A 26,138-nucleotide genomic window follows, 5' to 3' on the forward strand; every position below is an offset into this window, starting at 1 on the left:
CCGGACGCCGTCCGTCCGTCCGTCGACCGGACGCGCGCCCGTCCGTCGACCGGACGCCCGTCCGTCCGTCGACCGGACGCCCCGCCCGTCCGTCGACCGGACGCCCGCCCGTCCGTCCATCCGTCGACCGGACGCCCCGCCCGTCCGTCCGTCCGTCGACCGGACGCGCCGCTCCGTCGACCGGACGCCCGTCCGTCCGTCCGTCGACCGGACGCCCGCCCGTCCGTCCGTCCGTCGACCGGACGCCCGCCCGTCCGTCCGTCCGTCCGTCGACCGGACGCCCGCCCGTCCGTCCGTCCGTCGACCGGACGCCCGCCCGTCCGTCGACCGGACGCCCGCCCGTCCGTCCGTCGACCGGACGCCCGCCCGTCCGTCCGTCGAAAGGGACGCCCGCCCGTCCGTCCGTCGAAAGGGACGCCCGTCCGTCCGTCGAAAGGGACGCCCGTCCGTCCGTCGAAAGGGACGCCCGTCCGTCCGTCGACCGGACGTCCGTCCGTCGACCGGACGCCCGTCCGTCCGTCGACCGGACGCCCGTCCGTCCGACGGACTGTCCGTCGACCAAGTGTCCGTCGACCAAGTGTCCGTCGACCAAGTGTCCGTCGACCAAGTGTCCATCGACGAAACGTCCGCGTACCGGAAATTTGGTACTTTTCCAAAATGGTTGCTTCGAGAAAATTTTAAGCGAGAATTTTTGGGGATTTCCAAAGTTTAGGGAGGTTGTCATTAGTCCTGGAATTTGCATTACTTCTAGTAAACTCCAGAAATTCCAGAGAAGTTGGCAGCTCTGCATTTCTTATGTACAGGCAAAAAAAACAAAATAAACCAATCTTTTCATTTTAATAGGTGAATTTACTCACCCTGGTATCTTCACTGATATATCCACAGGTTACTTTCTCTCCCTTCACCCACAGTTCACTAACTTGGGATCTAGTACATGAGGCAAACACAAAATAAAATTGTTAGCGCTGTACAAATTTAAACGGAGAATATTATACAATTTTAATGGAGATCATAAATTCTGAAATTACATGTAAAAAAAAATCTTTGAAGAGAAAGATTGGTGTAGCCGAAATGCCATATGTATTATTTTCCCTCCAACCTTTTGCCTTTTCTTCCCGCTTAAATGAAGTCAGGTTATTGTGGAATGAACCTACCTGCCTGAGTACAGTCTATTCGAACCTCAATAATTGGCGTCACGGAACCGGGAGCCGGAGGGAGAAGCGTTGAATGCTGGTTACTCCGCACGCATGCCGTATTGCGGGTTAACGGCCTTAAAAAGGGAAGATTTCTTACCATTTGATTGGCCATACGGTGTGTGTGTGTGTGGCTGGCGTCAATGCTGTTGTGCTAAACTTCCCAGGCGAAAAGGACCTGTGTTGAAAAAAGATAGGAGGCGAGTCCCCACTCGCAATGAGGCAAAGAAAAAAGGGTCTGTGGGTTTTATCCAAAAAATGGCTCGAGTCTAGCTGGTAAACCGCTGAATGGAACTCATTGGAAAAAGGAAAATAGTTTTTAGGGGAGTTTTTGACCCGCAGCCGTTATCCCGAGCTGTTTGTCCTGTGGGAATCTCGAGTACTTTTGGTCCGGGAGCTAATGAAAATTGGTTAAATGGTTAGATGAAGACAGACTGTTGATTAATTGTAAGGTCTGTTTGAACGTTATTTCAGGTTTAGCACATCGTTAGAATCTAGGGTCACGGCCTCCAAATACGCGTCAGGAGGAAACACATCATCAATCACGGTTGCGCATAAAATAAACCGTGGTTTCGAGTGAACATTTCTATTATATATACAGTTGGACCCACCTATGAGCATTCAAACCAACTTGTGTTTGAGAAATCAGTCAAAACAGTCTCTGTGAGAATGGACGAATTAATTATATGTGTATTAGTGTCTATTATAGAGTTTAGGTTTCCGTGTATGCATAAGTGCAATGTGCACGCACGTCTGGGAGAGTGAATGTGTGTGGTGGTGTGTGGTTGTGTGTGTGTGTGTAGTCTGGTGTGTGTGTGTAGTCTGGTGTGTGTGTGTGGAGTCTGGTGTGTGTGTGTGGAGTCTGGTGTGCGTGGAGTCTGGTGTGTGTGTGTGTGTGGAGTCGAGTCTGGTGTGTCTGTGGAGTCTGGTGTGTGTGTGGAGTCTGGTGTGTGTGTGTGGAGTCTGGTTTGTGTGTGTTGTGTGTGTGGCTTGTGTGTGTTTTTGGTTTGTGTGATCTTCCTCCCCCAGAGCTGCCAACCTCCGTTGACCCCATTTCAGGAGTACTCTTGTCCCATTTCCTTAGTTTATCCGGAGTGAATGCGATTAACGCAAAATCAATATGAACTGAAGTCGCACAAGACGAATCATTCATTAGAACTTGTAACTCGGAGAAGGATGGTCAAGACCCTCCTTGGGCCCAAAGGAGCAGTGTGCTGGTGCAAACTAAAACCAATGTGCTGCAAAGACCCAGCAACAAGCTCTGCTTGATTCTTGAAAGTGAAGACTCAACTTAGCTTCCGCTGATGTGGAAAGTGCATACACTTCCCGCATTCAGGGATTTTCGATTGTTGCACTACACTTACATCGGACATGAACTATTTTGAACTTTCAACTCAACTCAAGGTCTACCTGCTTTGAAATAAGGGTGTTAAAGAGAAAAGGGGGGGGGGAGAAAAAAAATTACATGTTATGAATATTAATTGTTTGATATTGTATTGCATTATTTTGTACTGATGTCTGTATCGTGGTTAGGGAACATTGGAGGTTCTATTGCATTGATTTGATATCTCATGGCTCTGTTTGTAAATATTGTTGATAATTGTCTTGCTGTAGCCTTGACAATTAGGGGCCAGTGAAAGTGTGAATTCCAAGGCATTTAAATTGGAAATTTGGTACTTTTTTGAAATGGTTGCTTAAAAAGAAATTGCAAAATGCAATATAAACGTTTAAAAAGTGACATTTCAAACCTTGCTGGGGAGGCATTTATTAACAGAACAAAACAAAAAATGTATGACAGATAAGTGTGTGAGAAGAAATTCTGCTTGTTGCACCGAGTCTTAAGCTCACAGTTAACGCCTAAAGCATGTTTCTATTGAACATTTCAAAATAAGAGCAAATCATGGTCTTCAGGAAATGCAGGGTTCTGCGTTTACGTTTGCATTTTTCTAATTCTGAACAAATATATATTTCAAGGTGATAAAAAATCAGTTTGGTGAAAGATTGGTTGGTTTGGCATCAAAATTGGGAACAGACCAAGACAGGACCAGTTTGTTGATTTCACGGCGCTCTTAGGAGCGAGCAAAACTTAAATTGGGGTTTTCAGCTATTTCACATTTAATGATAAAAATAACTTTCGGGTGATAAAAATATTTACTATTATTGTTTTTGAATGGGTGGTTTATTCAAAAATACTTCAACATTAGAGATTAGTTGGTTAGAGAGAAATTGGCAATATCGCATATTGGCAACAATTAGGAGTCATTTTATCAAAAAATTCTAAAATTACTCATTGGGACATGCCTAGGGAAAGATTGATTTTCTATAATTTGCTTATTGTTGCTTTTAATGGCAATCTATGGGCTACGGGATACGGCTCCAGTCTTACGTAAACATCGTCTTCCTGTTGGGGGTGAGACGAGTCGGTTGCAGGAGGAACTCAGCCATTGATTAAGGTGTCCAGCACTACTAGGGGAGGTCAACAATATGGGGTTGATTTGCGAATTAGATATTAAATGTTAAGAAGCATTGTTTTAATGGTATCCAGACTACCAGGAGAAAAAAAATGTCAAATCACATTTATTTTGAAATTCCCCAATCTATGTGAAGTAATTGGAATACTTAGTTAATGCACTGAGTGGATGTACTGGGTGGGAGATATTTAGGTTTATAAATGTCCTCTACAGATGACACATTTGAACTACTGATAGTCAGGAGGATATCAAACATGAAAACAACAAAGCAGATATGGGATTCAGTCAAACAGGCAAATAGTAGCTGGCTGGTTTGGATAAATTAATTGATTTTAGAATAGGCATAATTTCCCTAGGACTGGGGAGACGGAGTGTTTTCAGTGCATGGAAGACATTTCCTGTTCTGTCCTGGGCGGGTGGAATATGCTATGTCATGCGTCATTTTGCTGACTATTCGAATATTTATGGATTGCATAAGCATTGAACAATTTATGTCAACAAGATGGGGTTGCTTTGTAGTTCCTTGAAGGCATACAAATTGAGAAAACTTAGGTTTAAAACTTACAAACTTCTCATTGCAATTACAGGGCTTAATGCAGGTAAATGTTAGAGTACAAATGTAACATTTGGCAAGGACAATCTTAAAAAACGGGAAAATGACATTTTCCGTAGTTTGAAAACCTCTAAGAAACATTGTTTGTCGCATTTCGGTTTGAAAAACTGTTAGTGCATGGGTTCTAAATTACTGGCTCCCATTTGTAAGACAAATAAGTAGAAATTTAGAAATGAGCTAGCTGTATTTTGTGCTCGACGGCCCGAGATTTCGCAGGCCTTTCTTGGCATAAAACAAGTGCTGGTGTACGGTCAACATCATGACTTCCAAATTATAAAATACAAACATCTGAGTAAGGCAAAATTCTTTATGTAGACGGGTTATCGAAGAATTAATGGAATGGGTGAAACTCAAACAGGCTACAATATATTGATTGCTACTAACATTTTAGAAGCAGAACTATTACCAACTCATTGCTATGCACAAACAGCTAAATTGATAGTATTAACAGGTGTATCACTTAATGCAAAACAACGAGGTTAAATTTTATACAAATGTTATGTATGTATATGTTTGTGTGTGATTGATTCTTTTGGGAATTCTGGACATTATATTTTGACCCACTCAGCCATGCCTCCGCTGTCTTACACAAAGGATCAGCTGTTAGCGCTACGCAACACCTGGATTCCCCTGGACCTGGACCTGGACCTCCCCGCGGAGTTAAAGAGGAAGAGAAGAGGATGCAGAGCTGGACGAAAATGTCAGGAGAGAAAGCGACGCTTCAGACCCAGCATTCCATCTATTATTATGGGGAACGTAAGATCTCTCCCCAATAAGATGGAAGAGCTAACGGCGCTGACCAAACAACAACGACAATATCGGAATATCTGCATTATGTGCTTCACGGAGACCTGGCTGAATGAACTAATTCCGGACTCTCTCGTCTCCTTGGACGGTTTTCAGCTGGTGAGGGCGGACAGAGATGCTGAGGAGAGCGGTAGGAAGAAAGGGGGGGGACTAGCTGTTTTTATTAATAGTAGATGGTGCAGCCCCGGGCACATTACTGTGAAGGAGCGACTCTGCACTCGAGATATCGAGCTAGTAGCTGTTAGCATCAGGCCGTTTTACATCCCCCGGGAGTTCTCGCACGTTATCATAATAACTGCGTATATACGTCCCTCGGCCGATGCGACAGTCGCCCGCGAGCTGCTTCACGCCACTGTGTCCCGGCTGCAAACGTCACACCCCCAGTCTCTCCTTCTTATCTCTGGTGATTTTAACCATGCTCCCTTGGCTTCTACTCTCCCCACCTTCACTCAGTTTGTGAAGTGCCACACCAGGGAACAAAAAACTCTGGACCTGCTGTATGCCAACACAAAGGAGGCATACAGCTCAGTCCCCCTCCCCCCACTGGGCCGCTCAGACCACAACCTGGTCCATCTGATCCCCACCTACATCCCTATGGTGAGGAAAATAAAACCTACCACGAGGATCATACAAAGATGGACCGAGGAGACCAGCATGGTACTGAGGGACTGTTTTGAGACCACTGACTGGGAGGTGCTGTGCAATTCACATTGTAATGACATTGACAGCTTGACCCACTGCATCACAGATTATATTAACTTCTGTGTTGAGAACATTGTACCCTCCAAGAAGGTCCGTTGTTTCTCCAACAATAAGCCGTGGGTCACCAGGGATCTAAGGGCCCTCCTGAACAAGAAGAAGAGGGCTTTTAGGTCTGGGGAGAAAGAGAGCCTGAAAATGGTCCAGAAGGAGCTGAAGAGAGAGATAAGGAAGGGTAAGACCATCTACAGGAGGAAGCTGGAGAACCAACTCCAGAGAGGCAACACCAATGAGGTCTGGAGGAGCTTGAGGACTATTTCGGGCCATGGAGGCAACAGCGAGAGAGACCCGGAGTCTGGCGGCAGGGAGTGGGCCAATGAACTGAATCAGTTCTTTAACAGATTCAGTCCTGCCCCCACTCCCCTGACCCACCAGACCAGAAGCAACGCTCCCCCCTCGTTCTCCTCCTCCTCCTCTTCCCCCCCCTCTTCCACCGGTCTCTGCATTACTGTCGATCAGGTGATAAAACAGCTCAAGAAGATCGAGGCAAGGAAGGCTACCGGTCCAGATGGCCTCAGCTCCAGACTACTGAGCGTGTGTGCGGATCAGCTTGGTATAGTGATTCTGCATATTTTCAACCTCAGCCTCAGTCTGCAGAAGGTCCCCACCTTGTGGAAAACTTCCTGCGTGGTCCCAGTTCCTAAGACTGCGTACCCCAGGGAGCCAAACCACTTCAGGCCGGTAGCATTAACCTCTCACCTGATCAAGACATTGGAGAGAATCATCCTCAATCACCTCAGCCCCCTGATGAATGCAGAGCTGGACCCTCTGCAGTTCGCCTATCGTCCAGGCATTGGTGTGGAAGATGCTACCACCTACCTGATGCACAGGTCTCTTTCACACCTGGAGAACGCGGGAAGCACGCTGAGAATGATGTTTTTTGACCTCTCCAGTGCCTTCAACACCATTCAGCTGGTTCTACTGAGAGGGAAACTGGAAGAGGCTGGAGTAAGGAACCACCTAGCCGCATGGATCATCGACTTCCTCACTGAACGACCACAATATGTGAGACTCCAGGACTGTACGTCTGATGTGGTAGCTTGCAGCACGGGGGCCCCACAAGGCACAGTGCTCTCTCCACTCCTCTTCTCCCTCTACACATCGGACTTTAAACAAAATACAGACACCTGCCACCTCCAGAAGTTCTCTGACGACACCGCTATTGTTGGACGAGTGACGGACGGGAACGACCTGGAGTACAGGGGAGTCATCACAGCCTTTGTTGACTGGTGTAGGCAAAACCACCTCTACATCAACACCAGTAAGACAAAGGAAATGGTCATCGATTTTCGGAGGAATCCTCAACAGACCACTCAGGTGAACATCCAGGGTACAGACATTGAAATCGTGGAGAATTTTAAGTACCTGGGTGTTCACCTCAACAACAAACTAGACTGGTCCACAAACACAGATGCCCTGTACAAAAGGGGCCAGAGCCGCCTCTACCTACTGAGGAGTCTACGGTCCTTTGGAGTGTGCAGGACACTGCTGAGGACTTTCTACGACACTGTGGTGGCCTCTGCAGTGTTTTATGCAGTGCTTTGTTGGGGATGCGGGAGCACGGAGAGGGACAGGAACAGGCTGAATAAGCTGGTCAGGAGGGCCAGCTCTGTTCTGGGCTGTCCTTTGGACTCTGTGGAGGAAGTGGGAGAGCGGAGGATGCTGACCAGGATGATGTCCATCATGGACAGCACCTCCCACCCCCTGCATGAGTCTGTGGAGTCCCTCCGAAGCTCCTTTAGCAATAGACTGCGGCACCCTCATTGCAGGAAGGAGCGCTTCCGCAGATCCTTCCTCCCATCAGCTGTCAGGCTCTTTAACAAAAAAATGGCTGTGTGTTAAGACCTACCGTATGCATGCATGTACATTTATGTGTATGTATGTATGTATATATGTCCTAAGCAACACGCTTATTGAATTATATATTTATTCATGTATTTATTTCTTGACCTACTTATTACCTATCTATTTATGTCTAAAATGCCTTTCCTATTCCTGCATCCTCACCCTCTTGCCACTGGAACAACGAAATTTCCCGAATACGGGATGAATAAAGTTATCCAATCCAATCCAATCCAATATATATGTAAATATGTAAGATTGCAGCCATGGGCTAATTTCTATCTTTCGTCCCTTGTGTAGAATAAACGATGACACACTCGACACATACACACACGTCACACAATTTTAGACAGCGTCGTGATCGCAATTTTGTTCATCTAACAACCAGGCTTTAAGATGATTGGCGAAGAGGTTCATTGAAGGGAGTTCACATATGTTAATTGGTATGTTCAAGTCTGGTATTGACGAACAAATTGCAAAAAGACACACGGAAAACACAAAACGACTAAAGAGGTAGAGCGTTTCACACTGCATGCATTTGCACTGCCATCTTGTCTCCCGGCACAACACATCCTCAGTGTTTTCAATGCTCTTCTGTCGGCTTGGCTGTTTTTGCCTCGCTTCCAAATTCGTTTTTACCCAGAGGTTTTAAAAGGATATGTTTTTTCTTTGCACTACCCTTCATTGCACCTGCTTGCTTTGGACCCAATGTTTTCCCTTAATTCTGCACCGACTAACGCAAAAAAATATGAAAAAAATGCTACGTTCCACCCAGTGCTCCTAGATATCTGTACACGACTAAGATGTGACAAGAAAGACAGTTCGCTGTTATCATATGCAACCTCTCGCGTCTTGGCAACCTGGCTGTCTCGTGTGCTCGCATCTCAAAATTTATCTCGGATATCAAGGAAAATATTTGCTCGGAATATAACTCGTATCTCAAATTTTTCGTATCTTCGGGCACTTGTTGGTAAAGGTATTACTGTATCAGTTTTTCCATCTACAGTCGAGGAGATACAATTGGCGGCTCAAAGTTTCGGTGCGGCAGCTGGCCTCTCCTGACAGTGTTGAGCCTCATGGAAGGATGGCGATCCGACCCACATTGATTCAATTTGCATCAAGGCGTACCAGACTAGTAAGGGTTGGCTAACCCAATGACAGCAGGTTGGGAGTTCATTTTTCTTTCAGGTACTCTAAATAAAATTATGGATAGGATAAACAATATCAATTTTAATGACCATGTAAATTGTACTGGGCAGGGATTTGTAGCAATGAAGGAAGAGCTGGCAGTCACCAATCTCATGGATTTCCAGGATCGCAAAGCAGTTGATATATTTCTGGCGGAGCAAGGGGGTGAGTGTGCAATGTTAGGAGATCAATAGTGCACCTTTATTCCCAACAGCATGTCACCCGATGGGTCCCTTACCAGAGCCAATGAAGGCCAGTAGACCCTGAACCAGAATATGAAAAGGCATTCTGGAATGGAACTGACCGCCTGGGCGACTGGTGGGATAAGACCTTTGGCAACTATAAAGATTTGGCCTTTTCTGTGGTGATCTCAATGGATATTTTTGCTACTACTGTGACATTGTGTGGGGGGAATTTGAGTAAAAGGCTGACCTGCAAACCCCCGGTTGATTTAGATTTGTCATAAAAATGAATGAATAAAATATAACCATAAGGAGGTTTTATTATGGGCAGTAGATTACCGTATTTTCACGACTATTTGGCGCATCGTATTTTACGCCGCAGTGTCAGTAACGAGTGCTATTTCTATATTTTAGACAAACAAAGCACGCAACATTTCATTAGACGCATATATATTATTTGTGGATGAACATTGAAACGCAATAGCGCTGGCTACCGGAAGCAGCTTATTTCCGGGTTCCGGTGCGCAGTGACCGCTGGGAAATATAGTTCTTGCATGCAACACTCACACGCTAAAAACACGCTTTAAAAGGCAACGGAAGCAAAACTGAGTTCGGTTGTACTTAATTTAGACATTTTACAACTTACTCACGTCATCATCACCCACAAATCCATCAAAGTCCTCATTTTCTGTGTCCGAATTAAACAATTGCCCAAATGAGTCTTCCAAAATGCTGAGTCCCGCGGTTGTAGTTCTTAAGCCTCCGGGAATGACGGCAAGCTCCGAGTTATTATATATAATATATATACATAGTTCACAGTCTAGCTTTGAATGTTCTGTTGACGCCAACATTTAGCGGCAGGATTTCTTTTGTAAATACAGCCGAAATGACGGCCAGCACCAAATTAGTGTGATCGCCATCATACTAACTGTATTGAAGAACTGGGTGTATTAAGAACTCTATATCCCAGCAGTCACTGCGCAGTACTTTATATACGGAAAAATAGTAGAGTCGGGGGCTGGTTTCCGTAGTTGTCCTATCGACTGATTTATTTTATTTTATCGTGATAACAATTTTAGTATTGGTCCATATATAAAGCGCACTGGATTATACGCCGCCCTGTCTATTTTGGAGAAAATTTTTGACTTTTATGCGCGCCTTATAGTCGTGAAAATACGGTATGTGCCAATACAGTAATATCTTGAGGTATATTAGGAATCATTGGTACAGTAATCCCTCGATTATCACGTTTTAACTGAACGTATTTACTCGCATATAAGCCCCTGTTGTCAGACAAAAAATGATGATTGAATCGAGGGTACAGCTTATATGTACAAAAACACGACATGCACGAAACTGCAAGTTGACAACAATGACGTCACGACAAAAAATGGCGTGTTCGTGTCCTCACGACGCAAAACAATGCGACAATATACAGTCATTTATTTCAAAATAAAGATAAACATAAAATGCTAAATAAAATGTATTTTGATGTCTATGAACATAATTCACGGAAAAAATAAACCGTATCTTGCATAAAACGTGAAAAAATCACGTTCTCGTCACTGCTCGCTCAGGGCATGGCCATCTTACTGTAGTTAAACTTGCTCTGACCGTAGATTTGGTCGTGTTTACGTTACTTTCTTTTTGAATTTGTCTACGTGCAACAACACCCTCCCTTTTGGAACACAGAAAGGAAATGATTGTACATGTGATTATGAAATAAAACAAAATTACGCTTGGATTTTTTTCTTTTTATTTCTTGTTCGAAAGTGACAACTATTGCAGTAATATGAACAATCGAAAAAGATCATGACATTTCGACATTAGAAGCAATTTGAACACCACATCCGAAACTTCTGGTAAGAAAATTGCAATTTATGTCATTAAAAAGCATCGGGTTCTCCTCAAAATAAACTTTTCTTTTTTCGAATAGAATAATTTGATATTTTGCATATACAAAGACAGGCATATTAACTTATGATATTGACCCTAATAATATGCTTTTGATTCATACTGCATCTCAAATTACCATGTGATGATTTTTCTTAAGGTTTTCCCTTCAAAGTAACACATTTGTACTCCCTATTAAAACCATAAATATGGAGGTGAAAATTGAGAATCAGGGGGCAGATTATACGCGAGAAATTGTAAAATTCAACAATTTTAAGCCAAGTTTAAGAGTGTGTCTTATACGCGCAGGCGGCTTTTTAGCGATTAAATACGGTATCACAAATTCACTACTTGGCAATTTTTGTCCGCTATTATTTTTTTTTAAAAATGTTCGCCACCAGAAGACAGATGAAAATGGCGGTGAAAATGGCAGTGAAAATGGCAGTGAAATTGGTAGTGAAAATGGCGGCGGAAAATGGCGGATGTCAGGTTACTTGCTTTCTCTTCAGCGCTGAAATAATTGGTTCTAAGCACCAACCATACCACAGAAGAAAGCAAAGTATAAATACCTCTGCAAAAATGCGGCCCAGTCTTTCCTGTTCCCTGCGTGTAGCGTTTAGCATCGCATACATAGAGTGAATACTGTAATACCTTGACATACAATTGCCCCGATATACGAGGAATGATTAAGGAATTTAACATGGACAAGATTGGCCTTTTCCGGAAACGGATGCCTTCCGGCACATTTTTATTTAAGGATGAACTTAAAGCGCCAGGTTACAGAGTTCAAGAATCGCCTGACACTTGTCTTGTGTGGTAATGCTGCTGGCGTCATGGTAAAGCCAGCTTTCATTTGCAAGTTTAACCGTCCCCATGCTTTGAAAAACAAGAACAAAACATTGCTGCCTGTGCAGTGGATGAGCAACAGAAAAGCATGGATGATGAAAGCTCTCCATAATGGGTGGTTTTATAGCTGCTTCATCCCGAACGCGAAGCTATACCTCGCTGAAAGGTGGCTGCCTTTTTTTGGGATTATACAATCATCACTTGTTTTTGGGGGAGGAATTACAAACATAAACCTAATTTTGGGACCATTTCAAGTGGAGAGGGGTGACCCTACTTCGCGATTTTTTGATTATCACGGCCATGTCTGGTCGACATCAACCGCGATAATCGAGGATCACTGTATTGGAGCTCTTTTATGAAAACGAACAAGGATGGATTCCTGAGAATTTAAGGGTCTATAGATGATGTAAAACACAGGTTACTTTAAGGTATTTGTATTTTGGCTCCTTCATTATGACGGCCAGATGGAAGCGGATGAAGCAACTCCAGTCGAAGAGTCCAAATCATGCCAAAACATTTAAATTATATTCAATTACTTCAATCAAATGAATAAATGTATATTTCTTAATAAAATTGAACCACTAACTCCTCCTGTTCGCAAGGATTAATATTTTAATCCTGGCTATATAACTGTGCCATTTACAGCAATTGAAACACAACTTCTAAAATGCATACTATTCAAGGACTCCAAAATCTTCAATAATATATATGCATTGCGTTAAATATAAAAACCAGTTGTTTGAAATTGAAATACGTTGTTTTTTTGCAAAAATTTAACATGACATTATCCTTTTACTTTGTCTATCATCTCCTATTAAACTTTTAGTTCATCAATTTTCAATAGTTAAAAATAAAAACCTAGTTAAATGTCTACCAATTATCCATAAAAAACTAAATTTATAAATTAAATTTTGCTATGGTTTATCTACATGGTATTGGTAAAACATGTGGGATACTCTCCAAACATTCAAATTCACATACTTTAAATTACAGTGGTACCTCGACATACGAGTGCCCCGACATACGAGCAATTTGAGATACGAGTAAAATTTCGGGCAAATATTTATCTTGAGACACGAGACAAATTCTGATATACGAGCAGACAGCGGGCGCAAGAGGCTGCTCAAAAGAACATCATGGGCACTGTCTCTCTCCCCGCAACTTCCTCGTGTAATGTCTCTCGGGTCGCAACTCCCTCGCGTAATGTCTCTGCGAGCACTGGCCGGAGCGTTGCATTTTTTCAGTGTTTTTCCCGTTAGTCATTGCGAAAGGCGAGGCAATTGCTAATACGTGAATTATATATACTACTTCTCGTTGGCAAGTGGTCGTGCGTAATCCTATTATGAGGACATTTGTGTGCATCATTTTCGGAATGTTTTGAGGGAATACAAAAGCAAACAGCCCCTCTTCCATTTGAAAGTCAGGGTGGAGGTGGGGCAAATAGAGCCGGGAGAAGAAAGGTATCAAAATTTAAAACAAATTAGAATTAAGTTTAGTGCAAGGTTAGATTAAACTTATTTTTGAGTGTGTCTGCATCGTAATCCAAGTTCATTTAAACTTGTTTGTTATGTTACGAGCGTGTTGCCATGCAAAAACTCCCCCCCGACCCTGTTTCTCTACCCTCCGCGAAATCCGTCTAATTTTAGTTCTATTAAACACATTTTAGTATACTATTAAACCACTAGTTATTTGTTACTTTGGTAATAGATGGCAAATTAGAACAAATTTGCAAGAATGATTTTGTCAACATGTTTTCCAAAATGACCCTTTAGGATATTCATCCTCTTCCCAATTAATAGATCTGACCAAAAGTCCCTGTGGGATCATAATCTCTCTTTAAAGATTTCCCAATAAAGCCAAATTTGTGTCATCATCTAATTTCTATTATGTACTAAATAATGGAAATTTGTATGGTTTACAAGATAAAATTTGTTGGAAAATTTCAACCCATTTAAAGAAACATCTACAATAAACAGACAATACTTCTTCCTTCACTATCATTTAATTTGATAATCCATATGGACTCTTTAAAATTGATATATTTTGGGGAGGATTGAGCATGCCTTGGTCATGTATTGCCCTGGGTATTAAGTGAAGCACCGATCAAACAATACCTTCCAAACCATTTTATGTTTAGAAAACAAATTTACCCAAAAGCTGAATAGTGGCGCTGCATTCGGGCCAAATTCCCCCCCTTGTTGAGACATGAGACTTCCCATGAGTCAATACAGTAGCCCACCCAAGAAAGCTTATCTACAAATTTGGTTTTTCCTCCCGTGCTCCCAAAATCCCAATTTTGCAGAGCAGCCTGTTTGTTCATCCACACAGTAAGTTTCAAATTTGGACTTCGCTGCTGCATTTCATTAAACTTTCATTTGATAAATATTTTTCCATAATCTATCACTTCCATCCCTGAGAAGGATTTATTGGCAATTTCAGAGATTGATACCAAAATCCCAAATATTTTCCCGTTCAATATCTGATCAATTGATTATATCTTGGTGGCCAGCCAATCAAAAACACAAGACGGATAACCATTCATGTTCACAGTGTTCAACCAGCCTAGAAAGCATAATTTTTGTTTGTGGGGGGAAACTAGTACCCGGAGAAAACCCGTGAATTCTCTGGGGGACACCATGCGTACTCCACACACTATAAGGTTGGAACCCACCCGGGATTCAACGGTCAATCTATGAACTGTTTACTCGATGTGCTAACTACTAGTTCATTGGGCCTGCCATCCCCATAAAGTGCTTCTTGGCAGCCCCCAACATCCGCCCCGTGATTTCTTCAAAGCAAAAAGCACTCTTTTTGATGGGAACTACACAGCCACATCTAGAGCCAGCCTTTGTTGATGTGTTGGAATTGTTTTGTACAAAATCTCGCAGTGGAGGAGTAGCTTAGTGCTGGAAGATTTTGTAAACTAAGCATCTGGCATCAGCATATTTAACAGTATTGTTTCAGTTCAGGCGTCTGTGTTTTGTTAATATTAGACAGTGATGGTACGTTTTTGGCTTTCTATCCAGTACTTTCAAAGCTTGTACTTTCAAAGCTTGTACTTTCAAAGCTTGCTTATAAATAAATGGTTTCAATTGGTTTTAGTGTTGTTATTCAGGCCAGTGACCAACTTGTTAGGAAGTAAGTCGTGTGTGATGATTATTGTGTCAAAATATAATTTTGCTGACGCAGGTGTTAGGTTATTTCTATTGAACCTAAAATTGGACAAATTGAATTTAATTTTGTTTAGCATGTTTTTTACTCGGAACTCGAACAAACATTTCCCATAGAAATTAACAAAAAATAAATTAATTAGTTGTAACCCTCTGAAAAAAACACCAAAAACAGGATATTGGATTGGAAAAACATTTTTATTTGTTCTAATTTGCCATCTATTAAAAAAGTAATAAATACCTAGTGGTTTGATAGTACTAAAATGTGTTTAATAGTTCTAAAATTAGATGGATTTCGCGGGAGTGACTTTTTGCACGGCAACGCGCTCGTAACATATCTCACAAACAAATTTAAATGAATTTGGGATTACGATGCAGACACACTCAAAAAATAAGTTTAATCTAACTTTACACTAAATTTAATTCAAATTTTGTTTTACATTTTTATACCTTTCTTCTCCCGGGTTGGCTCTATTTGCCCCGCCTCCACCCTGACTTTCAGATGCAACCTATCGAGGGTTGTTTGCTATTGTATTCCCTTCAAAATTTTCTGAAAATTTTGCACACTAATGTCCTCACAATAAGATGTAATAATAATGCACGACCACTTGGCAACGAGTAGTAGTATATACGCCATTCGCACTATCAGGGAAAAAAAACACTGAAAAAAATGCAACGCTCCGCCCAGTGCTCGTAGAGACATTACACAAGGGAGTTGCAACCAGAGAGACATTACACGAGGGAGTTGCGGGCAGAGAGACAGTCCCCGTGATGTGCTTGTGAGCAGCCTTTCGCGTTCGCTGTCTGCTCGTATATCAAAAATTTTCTCGTATCTCAAGATCAATATTTGCTCAAAATTTTACTCGTATCTAAAATTGCTCGTATGTCGGGGCACTCATGTCTAGGTACCACTGTATGATTCAATCCAGTTTAGCGTGCTTGGGGAGAAATTAAAATTAGATAGTTGAGTCAGTAGTGGTTGATGGCGTCAAATGCCTTTTTGAGATCAATGAAGACAGCACCACCCGCCTTTATCTAGTATTTATTTTAAGTTTTTTTAGAAAGAATCAAACTGCCGATTTGGTAGAATGATGTTTCCTAAAACCGAATTGCACCCTCTTAACGGTGTATGGACTGCAGTTAATGGGAGCCACAATTTGCTCCGCTACTATCTTTGACTGTTGAGGCGGCTGGAAGGATGTTTATAGGTCTGTACAGTAATCCCTCGATTATCGCGGTTAATGTAGAACAGAAATGGTCACGATAAACGAAAAACCAGGAAGTAGGGTCACCCTTATTAAAAATAAACTTTTTTTTTACTTCGGTGCCGAGTCCTACCTAGTAGCAAGCGGAGGACAGGCTAGTGGCTTCCGTTTGCGAGTTTCAGGGTGGATTTTTACATTGTGAACTTTTCAAAAAATGTAATTTAAAATATTTCCCCCATAAAAAAGTCTGCGATGTAGTGAAGCCGTAATAGTTGATTCTGCAATATTTGAGGGATTACTGTAGTTGTTGGTTAATGTGGGGTTCCCTGTTTTGAGGACCAGTGTGATAACTGAGCTCTTCCAGGGTTCGGGGAAGAGACTCATTGTTAGGGTTATTAATCTTAACATTATTATATATTTGCTCGCAATGAAGAACACTTTGATTTACTTAGCTTATTAACATTAAAAGTCATTTTTAGTACATCTGCTTGCAACCGTGATAAACAACGGGAAGGTCGCTCCTCTGGCCAGCTGGACTTCTCAAAATTGTTTTGAGAAACATCGAGAAACATCGACTTCTGAAAGTGTGGTTCACAGCACTCCCTTGGGAAGATCTGGCAGACCTTTAATTGTTTTGAGAACTGACAGTGTTGTCCACAGCGCTCCCCCGGGAAGATCTGGCAGACCTTCAATTGTTTTGAGAACTGACACTGTAGTCCACAGCGCTCCCTCGGGAAGATCCGGCAGACCTTCAGTTGTTTTGAAAACTGAGATGCATGTTGTATATCTTATGTAATAAATAAGCAAGAGAGGCGTCGATTCGGGAGAATGATCTAGGACAGAGACGCGTCAGGATCGATTCTCTTGCAATGCACCGGTTATGAGTCAGATGTCTATTTTATTTGTGTGCATTTGGGAATGCCTATTGGTGAACCCATCACTCACGTTATTGGAATTGTTTACAGTAGTTTCAACTGTATCTGATTTGAATTATCAAGCCAGTTAATAATTAAATCTCCAAGTAAGATAACTTCATTTTGTGTGCCGCATTCCCTAAGAAGGGCCCGAAGCTCCATGTAGTGATTTAGCTTGAAGAGTTGAAAGTCCGGCTAACGGATGCATAGGTCCACATAAATCCTTCGGAGACTCACCCATTGCCAGTTCATCTTGAAGAGGTTAAAGTCTGGCAAAGGGGTGAGTAGGCTCATCGAACTGACTCATAGAGAAGTGTCACGTAGCTAACGGTGTATGTAAGGCTAATTTAGCTGATGGTGTAGCTAAAGATGTGGGTTCATCTAATCTGGCTAATGTGTAGCCTCCGTTGACTTTCTTAGTTTAGCTTATTGGCCCACTCTACAACCTTGCTTTCGCTTCTTATTTCGACGCCTACGTTTTCGCTGTTCAGATCTGACAGCAACCCACGGTGGGTTTATTTCATTTGGTATAGTGTGCGCATAATTTAAGTTGTTACTGTTAAGGACGGTTTTGACGAACAATCTGCAAAAAGCCACACGTAAAACACGAAATGAGGGAGTTTGACGCAGTAAGTCAGCACGAGAACTGCCATACGTGTGGCTGTGATTACCGTAGTTACTCACATAGAAGTCGCTTTTGTCAGACAAAAAAATGATGACTGAATCGAGCGTACGGTTTATATGCGCAAAAAAACACAACAAAACTGCAAATTGACGGGAGCTCGACACGATGTCACTTCAAAATGGCCGTGGCGTCGGTGTGTGACGTCACGACGCAAGCAAATTTGGCCGATACTTTCATTTGTTTCAAAATAAAGAAAAGATAGACGGATAAAACGATAAACAAAATTTATTTAGTCTTGAATGAGCGATCGCGGGAGCTAAGGCTAAGGACAGAATAACAGGTGTAAGATAAAATGACAAAGTCGCTTGACAATTGCTTGTTCATATTGCATCAGTTTTTGTAAGTATAGAAACATCGTTGTCATAAGAAACTTGCCCAGTTTGGTCGTTGTCATGGAGACTTGACACTGATTAATCAGACTTCACCCAAAGTTTGGCCGTTGTCATAGAAACTATACTATACTCTATTTGCCTATATAAAGACAGACCCACTGTTCATTCGGAGAGAGTTGCAAGGACAACAGACTGAGCGGTTCACAATTGTTCGAGCTCTCTCCCCATTCTGCAGGCTGGTAATAAACCTATTTCCTATTAAATTGATCTCACTCTTTCTTGACCTGATCCTGAAGTTGTATTACAGATCTATCATACTTTGATGCCGATACCCGAGACCCAACAAGCCAACAATTGCCAGAGCGGCGACGGAGCACGAGGAAGGGCAAAATAAAGACTGTCGACAACAGCTGTTCCCTCGCCGCTCCGGTGATCTGGTGACGGGTCCCTCTGAACCAGGGCAGGTTTGGAACGAGAAAGATCGTGAGTTCACCCTTTGATTTCTGTCTCCGTGAAATGTGATAATTTCAATGAGTATTATCACTGCAGTAGTGTGGAGCCAGGGACTCTGCCAAGACAGAGCCAGGGACTCTGCCAAGACAGAGCCAGGGACTCTGCCAAGACAGAGCCAGGGACTCTGCCAAGACAGAGCCAGGGACTCTGCCAAGACAGAGCCAGGGACTCTGCCAAGACAGAGCCAGGGACTCTGCCAAGACAGAGCCAGGGACTCTGCCAAGACAGAGCCAGGGACTCTGCCAAGACAGAGCCAGGGACTCTGCCAAGACAGAGCCAGGGACTCTGCCAAGACAGAGCCAGGGACTCTGCCAAGACAGAGCCAGGGACTCTGCCAAGACAGAGCCAGGGACTCTGCCAAGACAGAGCCAGGGACTCTGCCAAGACAGAGCCAGGGACTCTGCCAAGACAGAGCCAGGGACTCTGCCAAGACAGAGCCAGGGACTCTGCCAAGACAGAGCCAGGGACTCTGCCAAGACAGAGCCAGGGACTCTGCCAAGACAGAGCCAGGGACTCTGCCAAGACAGAGCCAGGGACTCTGCCAAGACAGAGCCAGGGACTCTGCCAAGACAGAGCCAGGGACTCTGCCAAGACAGAGCCAGGGACTCTGCCAAGACAGAGCCAGGGACTCTGCCAAGACAGAGCCAGGGACTCTGCCAAGACAGAGCCAGGGACTCTGCCAAGACAGAGCCAGGGACTCTGCCAAGACAGAGCCAGGGACTCTGCCAAGACAGAGCCAGGGACTCTGCCAAGACAGAGCCAGGGACTCTGCCAAGACAGAGCCAGGGACTCTGCCAAGACAGAGCCAGGGACTCTGCCAAGACAGAGCCAGGGACTCTGCCAAGACAGAGCCAGGGACTCTGCCAAGACAGAGCCAGGGACTCTGCCAAGACAGAGCCAGGGACTCTGCCAAGACAGAGCCAGGGACTCTGCCAAGACAGAGCCAGGGACTCTGCCAAGACCAAGTCAGGGACTCTGCCAAGACAAAGTCAGGGACTCTGCCAAGACAAAGTCAGGGACTCTGCCAAGACAAAGTCAGGGACTCTGCCAAGACAAAGTCAGGGACTCTGCCAAGACAAAGTCAGGGACTCTGCCAAGACAAAGTCAGGGACTCTGCCAAGACAAAGTCAGGGACTCTGCCAAGACAAAGTCAGGGACTCTGCCAAGACAAAGTCAGGGACTCTGCCAAGACAAAGTCAGGGACTCTGCCAAGACAAAGTCAGGGACTCTGCCAAGACAAAGTCAGGGACTCTGCCAAGACAAAGTCAGGGACTCTGCCAAGACAAAGTCAGGGACTCTGCCAAGACAAAGTCAGGGACTCTGCCAAGACAAAGTCAGGGACTCTGCTAAGACAAAGTCAGGGACTCCGCTAAGACAAAGTCAGGGACTCCGCTAAGACAAAGTCAGGGACTCCGCTAAGACAAAGTCAGGGACTCCGCTAAGACAAAGTCAGGGACTTGTGGTCTTGGTGTGTTAATGGAGTCAGGGAATCCGGTAAGAGAATAGTCAGGGACTCCGCTAAGAATAAGTCAGGGACTTGTAGTCTTGGTGTGTTAATAGAGTTAGGGACTCCGCTAAGAGAATAGTCAGGGACTCCGCTAAGAATAAGTCAGGGACTTGTAGTCTTGGTGTATTAATGGAGTCAGGGACTCCGATAAGAGAATAGAGTCAGGGACTACGCTAAGACAGAGTCAGGGACTTGTGGTTTTGGTGTGTTCCGAGATATTGGGTGAATCACGAAGTATTGAGATCAATTTTGGTGAATTTTGAATAGAATTGTTGTTTTAACTATTAAGTAAGTTATTAATATGGGTCAGAAAGCGACAAGGGAGATGGGTTTGTTGCCAGACTGCAGAATGGCGATCGGAGGGCTGGTGATGTGGGGAGTTGCCTGTGTCTGCCGCGATGGGGGGAGAGGGATGGTTTCTGTCCCAATTTGAGGATTGTGGAGGGTTTGATGTAAGCATGAAGAAAAGATTATTGCAAGTGCATAGAAAAGAAAGTGTGGGAAAAGCAGGTGAAGGAGTGCGAAGAGTGACAGAGACGAAGAGAGAGAGAGATTGAGAGAGAGAGAGAGAGAGAGAGAGAGAGAGAGAGTGACAGAGAGATTAAAAAAAGGAAAGAGAGTGCATGGAAGACATTTCCTGTTTTGTCCTGAGACTGGTTGAACACTAAATTCCCCTTATTATGAGTGTGAGTGTGAATGGTTGTCTGTCTTTTTGTGTTTCTGATTGGCTGGCCACCAAGATATAATCAATCGTTTAGATATCAAGGTGGAAAAGGATTTAGAAATTTTGAATCAATTTCTGAAATCACCAATAAGTCCTTTTTCAGGGATGGCAGCGACAAATTATGGAAAAAATATTTCGTCAAATGAATTTTTTGGATGAAAATGCAGCAGCAGTACTCCAAATGTGAAACTTGACTGGAGAAACAAATAACCTACTCTGCGAAATTGGGAATTTGGGGGCACTGAAAAAGAAAAAGAAAAAAAAAAATCTTTAAGGAAACGCAATAAATTTGGGTTAGCAGAAGGAGACTGTGCTTCTCAACAGGAAACGGACCAACGGTGGTGCCAGGAGCCTGGGTGCTCAACCTACAGTATAAAGAAGAAGCAATAGCACGACATAAAGTGGGAACATCCATACCAAGTCTTGCTGACCAACCAGCAGACGTGAAAATAGCCGAGAGGGGGATGTGGAGCCACCTTTTGCACTGTAAGAAGGTTATCTCAGTTGAAACATTTGAGGAGACAGGTGAGATAAACTTTCTGACGTAATAAAACGAAACGGCAACCACTCCAATATTGATTGGAAAGATTATTGCTCAGCAAGCAATGCCATAAAACTATAGGGAACTCTTTTACATTGGTTTTATTGTCTCCATATGCAAAAAAGGTGAAAGTGTTTCAATTGAGACTAAACCTTCTTACAAAGGCTTAAAATTAACGACCAGCAAAAGAGAAACTACAACAATGGGAAACAGGAGCCACTCAACACAAGAACGGCTTCTATGCAAACAAGCCATAAGTTCCACGATCATTGTTTGAAGTGATTGTCAAATTAAGCCATGAGAGGAGCCATGTCTCAACAGGAGGGATAGTATAGTCCCAGAGGTCTCCAAACCTACTTTAATTGTTTTTGCTGAAACTGTCTCACCTGCTATAGACAACTCTCAAGGCAATGAACGACCCAAGCCCGGAACAAGGCAAACATGGACATATCCCTTCGAGGTTCTGAACATGGATTTCATCGAACAGAACCAAAGTGGCACATACAAATACTGTCTTGTACCAAGTGGGTCGAGATATGCCCATCCAAAAAAGCTGAAATAAAAGGAGAAACTGATTCTCTCACTCAGTGGTTATGCAAAATGTTCCAAGAAAGAACTGATAAATGCAAATGATCTGCCGACATCTTCTTGGTCTCCCACACAGGAGGTCCTGTCCCCAGGCGACCTGGTACTCGTCAAGGTGGTAAAAAGAAAGTGCTGGTCATCTCCACGTAGGGACGGACCTCACCGTGTGATTTTGACCGCTAACTTCACCAAGTTGGCCACCACCGTCAAAGCTGATGAACGAGTGTTGGAGCGCACGACCATAATCCAGCATGTGGCTCGGATGTCCCCCTCAAACACAAACACTGGTCAGTCTCCTCCAAAATCCTGATGGCTCTCTTCCCCTGGGTGGGAGTGGCAAGGAACGCCCTGCATCTGGATACCATTGACTGCAGGTTCCGGGCCTGTGTCGGCGCGTCAATCCGACTACAACAAGGCCGAGAAGCCCAAATAACCGCCATGACCCAAATGATTATCCAGAACCGCCTGTCTCTCGACAGAATAACCGCCCAGCAGGGAGGTGTGTGTGCCGTGGTGGGAGACTCGTGCTGGTGATTAATATGTCTTTCCTATTCTGAGACGACAGACCATGAGGCGATCGTCCCAAGCGGGAGGTCAAGGGAGCAATTTTCCCTCAACTGCGTCAACTTGGTCTAAACTCCAGTTAGAAGTAATTTGTGAAGAATTTCGTTCAAAATTAGCGTCACTAACAAACGAAGATCCGCAATTGTACAAATTTGTAAAGAATTATGACAATGCTCTTCCGTCGTACATTTCACTCCTTTGTCGAGTAATTTTCCATACTTTTCCCGTAACACAGATTTAAGTACGATAAAAGAGAAACAACAACATGAATGATAGAGGGAAAGACTCCCGGCCCAGTTTGATAGCAACAAATAAACACATCACATTCGGTCACAGCTGTGAGAACACTGGGAGACTGAAAAAAGGAGAGGTTAAAAAATAACAAAAAACATTCAGACACAGGACAGTGAAATACAAATTTGAATTCACTTAGCCAATTCAGAGAACAGAAATATGTGTTACTATTGTCTTTAGTAAAACCCCCAGTTTTCTTTTTGTTTCTTTATTTATTGATATAGAGTTCCAAGATGGCGGCGCGCACTGACGCAGCGGCTCTATGCTGTCCAGTCTGGTGTAGTTCGTTATTCTACAGTCGCCAGGATTTAATTACTGTCGGAAGGAGATGCGATATATCCGAATTCAGAACAGACTACCAACGGACCTACGATATCCCCGAGGACATCTCGAGACCTCCGGGATCTCCGTGCATAGTCAGCCCACTCAGAGTTCGTCGAAGGCGGCGAAGAGAGAGTAAGCAAAATGGCAGATGCCGGGCGGGCCTTGCTGCTAAGCTAAGACAACAACCACACCGAGCAGCGCTGCCTAGTATCTTTTTGACCAACGCCAGATCTATCAACAACAAAATGGATGAGTTGGAACTTCGAATTGCTACCAACAGCTTTGTTAGGAACTGTAACATTATTCTCATCACGGAAACGTGGCTACACCCGCAAATTCCCGACGCTGCGGTATCGCTAGCTAGCCGAACGCATTTTCGAAACGATCGTTTAAAAGAATTAACAGGCAAAAGCAAAGGAGGGGGACTTTGCGTGTTTATACATACTGAATGGTGTTGTGACAGTAGGATCATTGACACCCACTGCTCCCCGGATCTCGAGCTATTGGCAATACGATGTAGGCCCTATTATTTACCGAGAGAGCTAACGGTCGTCATAGTAACGGCGATCTATATACCTCCGAATGAATGTGAACATTAACACGGCACTAAACCTCCTGCTAACGGCTGTAAACAAACAGCAGCTTGACCAACCCGATGGAGTCTTTATTGTTGCTGGTGACTTCAATAAAGCATGTTTAAAGACTGTTCTACCCAAGTTTATTCAATACGTAAAATGTCACACTAGAGACAAAACTCTTGACCATGTTTATTCTAACATCAAACATGCTTATAAAGCCACTTCCCTCCCTCACCTTGCTGGATCAGATCACCTCTGCCTATCCCTAACTCCCGTATACACTCCATACCGGAGGCTAACAAGGCCACAAATAAAGATAATAAAAACTTGGCCCGAGGACACTCTTTCTCAGCTGCAGGACTGTTTTTCCCGCACCAACTGGAAACTTTTCGAACACGACAACCTCCAGGACTACACGGACTGTACTTTCCTACATCAAAAACTGCATGGACAGCGTCACTGTTAATAATCGGATACGGGTTTTTCCTAACCAAAAACCCTGGATGACCAAGGAGACACAGGCACTCATCAAATGCCGTAACACCGCCTTCAGATCAGGGGACAAGATACAATACAGAGTTGCCAGAGCAGAGCTGGAAAGAGGCATTAAAAAGGCCAAGGCAGCATATACAAGACAAACTGTTAGACTTGGTCCCCACCTCTCTTCCTCCATTACACTGAGCACTCGCTCCCCTCAAGGCTGTGTACAGAGTCCTCTTCTGTACTCCCTGTACACATACGACTGAACACCAGCCACCTAGTCTAACTCCATCATCAAATTTGCCGATAACACCACTGTGGTCGGACTCATCTCAGGAGGGGATGAGTCGGCCTACAGAGATGAGGTCAAAAAACTGTCTTTGTGGTGCTCGGGAAACAATCTCACATTGAACACCACAAAAATTAAAGAAATAATCCTGGACTTTCGCAAACACAGCACAGATCTGGCCCCACTCCTCATAAATGGAGTATGTGTAGACAGGGTCCAGTCCTTTAAATTCCTGGTGGTCCACGTCACGGATAAGCTCTCCTGGTCTACAAACACCACAGCAGTAGTGAAGAAGGCCCAGAAACGACTCCATTTCCTCAGGGTACTCAGGAGGAACAACTTGGACACCAAGCTTCTGGTAACCTTCTATAGAACCACTGTGGAGAGCATACTGCATCACAGTGTGGCTGGAAGCACGGCAGCAGACAAAAATGCCGTGCAGAAAGTGATTAACACTGCCCAGAAGATCATTGGCTGCTCTCTGCCCTCAGTGGAAGACATTGCCAGCCCCCGTTACCTCAGCAGAACATCATCGGGGACCCATACCACCCTGGTCATAATCTGTTCCAGCTGCTGCCCTCTGGCAGACGCTATAGGTCCCACAAAGTACGGACAAATAGGCTTAAGGACAGTTTCTCCCCAAATCCATCAGAACTCTGTACTTGCGGTAACACAACACACAATCCCTTCTGTGTAATAACTTCGGGGTGAGGTAATATGAAAATATGTTTGGGTGGTGATCTACCTGCTACTGGCTGACTGAAGGTAAGTGAAAGACAGTGAGAGGTAAGTGATCCGCTCGGGGGGTGATGTGATATATCCATAATGGCAGAATGCCAAATTACGAGTCTGAAACTATCACTTATTTAGGTCTTTTGCCGAGAAAACGCACCTTGTGGAGAAGCACTAGCAATTTCGTCATAGGCAGTTTCTGGGTGTGATGACAATTAGGCTTTTTGTTGTTGATGACGACAGGGCTTATGTCCGATTATTATTACTATTATTTATAACTAGCGTATTTTCTGGACCTGAGTATAAGTCGCACCAGCCAAAAAATGCATAATTAAGAAGGGAAAAAAAACACAAGTCGCACTGGAGTATAAGTCACATTTTTGGGGGAAATGTATTTGATAAAATTACCAACACCAAAAACACGTCATCTGAAAGGCAATTTAAAATTAAGATTAAATAGAGAACAAAAGGCTGAATAAGTGTACGGTATACTAACGTTACATGACTGACATGGCTGGTAATGTCAGTAACGACGTAACAGATGAAGAGTTATTCAGATAAATCTAGCATAAAGAACATGTTAACAAGTTTACCAAACTATCAGTTTCACTGCAAATCACTAAATACAATGAAATCTTCATTCTTGGTGTCACTTTTAAACAACTTCCCCAACTCGGGATGTAGATGATGCGCCACTTCTCTTCTACATCGCTCATGTCAGACTCAGCGTCAGTTGCAGTTCCAATTATTCCAGCCTTTCTGAATCCTGACAGGATGGTTTCGGTTGCCACTGAAGCCCATGCTTTGTCGATCCATTCAATGACTTCCAGGAAAGTTGTATGGCGCATTCTCCCAGGTGCTGTGAAATTGTGCTCTTCATCCATCATCCACAGCTGCCACAGGGTAT

General features: G+C 43.7%; 1 protein-coding gene across 1 annotated transcript in view; it reads right to left on the reverse strand.

Moving 5' to 3' along the window:
* Positions 1-609: 609 nt before the first annotated feature.
* The window catches only part of LOC144085989 (GATOR1 complex protein DEPDC5-like), a 44,508-nt gene continuing 18,979 nt past the window's right edge, over positions 610-26,138 (reverse strand). Inside the window, exon 7 of the mRNA XM_077615710.1 lies at positions 610-927. Within this exon, the coding sequence (XP_077471836.1) occupies positions 837-927 (91 nt within the window). The 3' untranslated portion in view covers positions 610-836. The remainder of the gene's footprint in view (positions 928-26,138) is intronic.

Source organism: Stigmatopora argus, chromosome 12 (assembly GCF_051989625.1).
Source record: "Stigmatopora argus isolate UIUO_Sarg chromosome 12, RoL_Sarg_1.0, whole genome shotgun sequence".
NCBI classification, from domain to species: Eukaryota; Metazoa; Chordata; class Actinopteri; order Syngnathiformes; family Syngnathidae; genus Stigmatopora; species Stigmatopora argus.